Consider the following 6,520-nt stretch of genomic DNA (forward strand, 5'->3'; position numbering starts at 1 on the left):
GCCAAGGGAGTTTTATACAACAGACTTTATTTACTACCTACTGGTCTCGTTAGCCTGTGGTTCCAACCTTCAGAGTTCACACACTGTGATGAGCCTATACGTATAATCTTAGCCTGCTGGATTAAAACAGGAGTCAGGACGACAATAGCACAAACTGAATGTTAAACCCTTCCACAGGGAAATGTCTTTCTTCATAATAACACTACACATAGCCCTTCTATGCTTAAAGACAACTTTACTCTGTCCCGAGCTGTTGGTACGGTGCCTTCTCAACGGCACCAAATAATTTTAAGATAGGTGGATATTAAAAAGAACTCTGCAGATTGATATAATCTTCTTTCGATCAGACAGCCAGAGCAGTAAGTAATTCCACTTGTATTTCCTACAGCAACTACCATTAAAATTGGCACCTGCAAAACTAATATCTGACTAAACTAGAAAGCAACGAATATGGAAAAAGAAATCTGATCCTAAGCTGGCACACAGAAGATGTGAAAGATTTAAATAGAAAAGTTCATGTGAAGACTGTCAATAGGCTCTATATTTAGGAGTTGCTCTTGATGGAAGTATATTCTAAGACCAAAAATTCAAGTCTAAGGATAAAAAAAGGTCAATTTGTTAAGAATTAAAGACCAAATGTTCCACTCCATAAACTAGGAACAGTTCCTTAATATAGAAGAAAATTAAGCAGTACATTTTTCATGGAACTACATTAGAATATTAAAATTAAAAGTTCTTAAGTCTTCTTTAGCTATTGTAGGTTCTCTATTTTTCAAGATTGTAACTTGACTAAACACAAGTTTTGACTACTTTGTTGAGTGCCCTGTTGAGACTATGCGTAAGAGTTAAATGGAAATTCCTTAGAGAACATCCTCATCTTCATCTGAAAACTAAAGATCGTCTTTGTTAAGGAAAAAATCAGCCGGGAAGGTCACAGATGCAAGTGAGGTTGAATACAAAAGGTATAGGATGGGGGACTACGGAAGAGGAAATAACAATGAATCATCAGGGATTTAACAAAAACAAAACAAAACAGTGCAAATCTGAGCAACAGAAAACTGTCATTTAACTTACAAATATTTATGAAGGCTGTAGTAAAAGTAAACCATTCTAAAATTTTTGAAGGCTATTTTCCTTTCTGGAGCAAAGGCAACTTAATGTTAGCATGAATAAAATTCCTCTCAGCTGTTTTTAACTCTGCTTATTTTTGTCACTCTGAAATACACACTGTATGATTCAAAGCATCTGAACTGACCCTGCTGGATGTAATAAGGTTAAAATTTTAGCAATAAGCAAGCTTACTAGGCCTTCCTATAATGCTGTCATGAAAGCTTAGCTTGAACACAGCACCTGGTTCTCAGTCAAATCCAAGCTGTCCCTTGATGGTTTAAATAAAGCAAATACTTTTGATAACACCCGTTTTGAACCCCATATTTGGATGCTGAAACTGCATACTGGAAGGTCTTTTAAAAATGTCTTATTCCAGTATACTTCACCACTGTAACTCGCAGTCCCACTGAGATTCTTACAACCATCTCTAGCCTACGGCTGACAGATTTTTGGACCAGTTTCCAGCTGTTCTGCTGTAAGAGCCAGAGTTTTCTCGATGGGGAGAGTTTCATTTGGAAACAAACACTAAGAATTTCTTGTAATATTTTTGTGCTTGGTGCATGTTATAGGAAATAAGCCTGCAGTGACAAGCATCTTCCCAAAAGGATGCTCAGTACTGAGAAGATCACAGAGAGACATCAGAAAATGTTTATTCACTCCAGCTGGACTTGACATCTCTGGTAACAGAAAAAAGGTACATTCTCTTTACAACCTGACAGCCCACATTAACTGTGCTAAATAAAAGCAACAAGCTGTTTTGAATAAGATTTTTTTTTTTTCATCCTATCTGGTCACCATTTTCCACCTGTATTTTCACATGCTTCTTCAACCAAAAAAAAAAATCACAGAAACGTGTATGTATAGTTTCAGTGCGATTAGTCAGACTGGCTCCCAAGGTCAAGCTGATTGTCTTTTTCCAGAAATGAAGGTAACTGCATGGGCTATTACAGTGTTTAAAAAGGACTCGGTATTGAGACAAAATGACCACTTCTTAAGAATTTAAAAATAACAATCCCTTCATCAGATTTCTTTAAACTCAACACTCCCAGGACTGTTCACTAAGCGATAAAATCCTGCTGTTAACCAGCATGTTACTTTGGCTACAAATTTTCAGAGGATTTGTATTAAGTAAACTGCAAAGTAACAAAATGAAAAGGAGATGGGAGGGGGAACAGCTTCAACTTGACACAGGTCTAACACTCTTCCCTCCCCTCCCCCTTTTTCTTTTTTTTTTTTTTTTTTCTTTTTTTTTTATTATTCTGGTCTTCAGTACTGCTTATGAAGCCCTACAGTGAAGCGTACACTCTCCTGAATAACAGAGGAAATGTAATTCCTCATTTATTTTATGTATCCTGTCATCAGTAAGGTTTTGCTAAGCTTTTATCTAAGGATGATACATAATATCTGATGTAAAAATAACGTGAAATGTTAATGACCAACACACAATCCCGCTATACCCCCTCAACTTCTCCCTGTCCCCCCAAAACCCAAACCCCTAAAGCTAAGACCATGTACTATCTGGGACTCTCACCTGCTAGTGACAGAAACTCGGCTTCTCCTAGCAGTGACAGAATATGCAGCTAAATCCAGAAATTTTGGTAATCCCAGCAGCACCACAATTAGCTCCAGAAATATGTAAATAAGTATGTTACCTTTCTACAGGCTTTCAAGCAATACCACTTACACCCCTATGACAGGGTGTTACACTATCTGATCTGGCCCTATTAGTAGCAAACAAAAAAAATAAACAGTTCCTAGATAAAAGGCAAAAAAATCTACCCAGGAAGATGTTTGATAAAGTGAGTGGTTAGTTTTTATTTTTTTCTTCTGGAACACCCTTCCTTCCAATAAAGTAGAATACAAGTATTTCAGGCCTGCCTGACAAACCTATTTGGGAGTTTCAGAATATTTTTTATTGTCCTGAAAGTGATCAAACAGGACAGGAACTATAAATCAAATTAAGTATTTTTACTGCAGTATAACACCAAACTGCTTCTTCATCTACAAACTGTTGATCTCCCAATACAGGCTTCACACGCCCTACATTTAGCCCCTTACTGTAAGATACCTGGAAAAGCAAAACTTCTTAATCTAATTTCCTAAGTGCATGCTGAGGGCCCTTAGGCACCAGCATAATGACTGTACTTTCCTTTTTCCGCCCCTCCCTGGGAACGCTGGCTGCCAGGCTGGAGATGACACTACGCTGGCAGCATCACAGCTATTGCTGAATTCCACACTGGCTTTAAAGAATAAAGCAGAGCTTCATCTTACCGAGACGTATGCAATTACAACAAGAAGTTTCACAAAACCATACATTTATGGAGAGCAAACTCTTTCTATCAGCTCTTTTGGTTTGGGAGGCAGGGGAGGGTCAAGAGAGGAAAGGAGAAAAGCGGAAGGGGAGAAAGCATCAGATATTCACAACAAATCAAAATTCCCCATATATCCAAACATTGCAAACCCATGGGAGAAAACATGCAGAAGAGTGCTGCCCAGCTTTCTGATAACTGGCTACCTGGGATACTGTTACTCATAAAAGCATGCTTTGCCCACAGTTTCTGTTCTGAAACAGATCTGGAGGGCAAGACTTTCAATGTAAACCATAAGCATGAAGACAGATGCGATTTTCCTTTAAGAATTTCAGGCAATTCGAGCTACTATAAAACTCTGCTTAACTGAACAGATTCCTCTGATAGTTTATGGCCTCAAATTTCCAAACATTCGAGCTGCTGATGCCACACAAACTTTCCCCGTACAATAAGCAAAAAGCTGTAAAACTGCACTCACAAAACGAGAAGACTTAATCATACAAAGTTAAAAATCTAACATTAAAGTCCCAGTTCAGCAAAGAATGTAAACTTGGACATTTTGCTGATTTAAGCTGGAATTGCTCCCTGCATAAAGTACGTACGCTTAACTGTTTGCTGGATCAGGACCCAAACTTTCTGAAGTCTGCCACCTATGTGCGATATTTGCCAAGTGCTTTTACAAGGTCTCAAGAATGGTTTTATAAAAAAATTATCTTTGAGGAAAATAAACTGTCTGTACAGCATGGGAATTAGCTTTTCATTATTATTAAAACTTGGCAGAAGTTTAGTCATACCAATAGCAGAAACTGAAGCTTGATTTCAAAGAAATCATCTTGGTTATAAATCCTGTAAATCCAGCTAAAGGGAGGACAAAACTTCACAAAGAAAACCCAAAACAAGCACCGTGAAGAACACCTCTTCTGTTTTTAAGAGCAACGTGCTCAGCCACTGCAACAAAGATGCTAAAGAAAAAAATAATTCCCATGTTACCTTCCTGCCCAAGCTTATTTGCATTTAATAACATTTCTGCTAATAGCCAGTTTCATGATTCATGAACATCTGCCGTTCAGGAGCAGCAAGAAACTGCCTTGAAATACTACAGCTGTGACTGTATAATCCACAAAAATCAAACAGGAAAAAAAATATTTAGCTTTTAGGACTATTTTTAAGTCGGCCACACTGCACTCTGATTTGGGGCATTTACTGCAGATCATTAAGAGTTATTTTTTCCCTCCATCGTACGATGAAGCTTCAAAAACTTCACCACGAGTGACAGCACAATTGCTATGGGGTAATGGTAAGGTAATGTTTGCCCCTTGTTGCTCAGGTTCTTGTTAAATACGTTAACAAGGAGTTCGTATTCCCCGCTGAATAATTACTTTTGTAATTTTTAAGAGAGGGAAAACTTTGGTGGGAAGGCGGGGGGGGAAGGCTGCACTGAACTTCTGGTTCATTTTTGCAACCTGCTAGCAATCAGCCTGCCCGGATTTGAGTTTCAGGACGAAGGATAAAGGCTGCGGTGCCGGTTTCCATGCCAGGGCGTCCTTTTTTTTCACCCAGGCTTTTGAGATACCGCCTCGTTCCCCCCAAACCCCGGCGGGGCAAACACCAACCCAAAAAAAAAGCGCTGGGGAGGCCCGAGGCAAGCCCGGGACACGATGCCAGGGGCACCGGGCTCCTCTTTGCAAACCCCCCTGAAGGGAGGAGCCACCGCGGGAGAGAGGGGACGGAGGAGGGGGGGACACGGGGACAGAGGGGACAGAGGGACGGGACAGAGGGACGGGGGGACGAGGCAGGGCCCCGCGGAGGGTTTCGCCGAGGTACCTTTGAGCTGGGGCAGCGGCGAGAGCTCCACCTGGCTGCCGTGGCCGCGGAACTGCGAGGAGCCCTGCGAGCGCCGCTGCCGCTGCGCCTTGCGCACGGATTTCCGCGTGAAGCCGTCCACTTTCTCCGCGGCGGAGATGGCCGCCGACATGGCTGGGCGGCGAGGCGGCGCGGGGGGGACGCGCTCGCCGCGGGCATATATCAAAGCGGGCGGGAAGGAAGGGAAAAAAAAAAAATAAAATTAAAAAAAAATAAAATGAAAATGGGATAATAATTAAAAATTATTATCGACCCAGCCTCCTCGCCGTTCCCTCCCCAGCCGTGGAGCGGCCCCGCGGAGGGGGGGGCGCTCGGCAAACTTCGCAGCGGGCCGGGCCCGCTGTCATCCGCCGGGCTGGCCGGGGGGGCGGCTCCCCAGCGCCCGGCTTCCGCACGCCCCTTCCCCGCCTTCAGGCGCCGCCGCCCGCAGCCCTCCCCTGCCTCGCCGCCATCCCGCCCGCCCTCTGCCCCGCCCGCCGCCAACGGCGAGGGAAGGGGTGGGGGGGACGGGGGGCGGGGCCGTGGCGGGGTGAGTGACAGCGCGGGGCGCCCAATGAGAGGAGAGGGTGGGGAGAGGGGGGAGAGATTGGCGGGTAGATGCTCCAATGGGAAGGAAGGAAATGGAGTGGGTGGGGCTTCCCGCTACGAGGTCGGGGGGCGGTGGCGGAGCGCGGCCGTTGGGCGCGAGGCGCGGCGGCCGTTAGCTCGTGGCGCTGCCGCTGAGGCTGCTCAGGCAGGAGGAGGGTGGGGGCTGCCTCCTCAGCCGCCCCTCGCTGTGGTACCGGGCCGTGTGCGCCTCGCGGCGGAGCTCCGGCAGCGCCTGGCTGCCTTTTGGGATGGGTTTCTAACTCCTCTGTTGAGTTAGGATGAGAACAGTGAGAATCGTGTAGGTTTGGGGTAGCAAGTGTTGGTGTCTGAGCCAGGGAGCGCCGGTAAGGCAGGCAGAAGGATGGGGGAGAGAAATTTGAGGTCATAATCCTCCTGCCCCAAAGATATAATGCTACGCTTGTGTAAAGTTTGCATCAGGTGTCTCAGTTACAGATGAGTTTCAAAAAGTAAACATGCCACATGGTTTATGTGGCTCAAGCTGAAGGTAGGCTGTAAGAAGCGTGCATTGCGATCGCTGCAGCACATGGAAAACACAATGTTTGTGCATGCGGCATTGGGATGCCTTAAAGTGAGTTTTCCCAGGCCCATTTCCATATAAAAACAGCCCAGCTCTTGAACTGCCAGCATGT

General features: G+C 44.5%; 1 protein-coding gene across 1 annotated transcript in view; it reads right to left on the reverse strand.

Annotated features, from left to right (window-relative positions):
• Window positions 1-5,664, reverse strand: part of PPP2R5A (protein phosphatase 2 regulatory subunit B'alpha) — a 43,551-nt gene extending 37,887 nt beyond the window's left edge. Inside the window, exon 1 of the mRNA XM_032183725.1 lies at window positions 5,244-5,664. Within this exon, the coding sequence (XP_032039616.1) occupies window positions 5,244-5,394 (151 nt within the window). The 5' untranslated portion in view covers window positions 5,395-5,664. The remainder of the gene's footprint in view (window positions 1-5,243) is intronic.
• Window positions 5,665-6,520: the final 856 nt, after the last annotated feature.

This window comes from Aythya fuligula, chromosome 3 (assembly GCF_009819795.1).
Source record: "Aythya fuligula isolate bAytFul2 chromosome 3, bAytFul2.pri, whole genome shotgun sequence".
NCBI classification, from domain to species: domain Eukaryota; kingdom Metazoa; phylum Chordata; class Aves; order Anseriformes; family Anatidae; genus Aythya; species Aythya fuligula.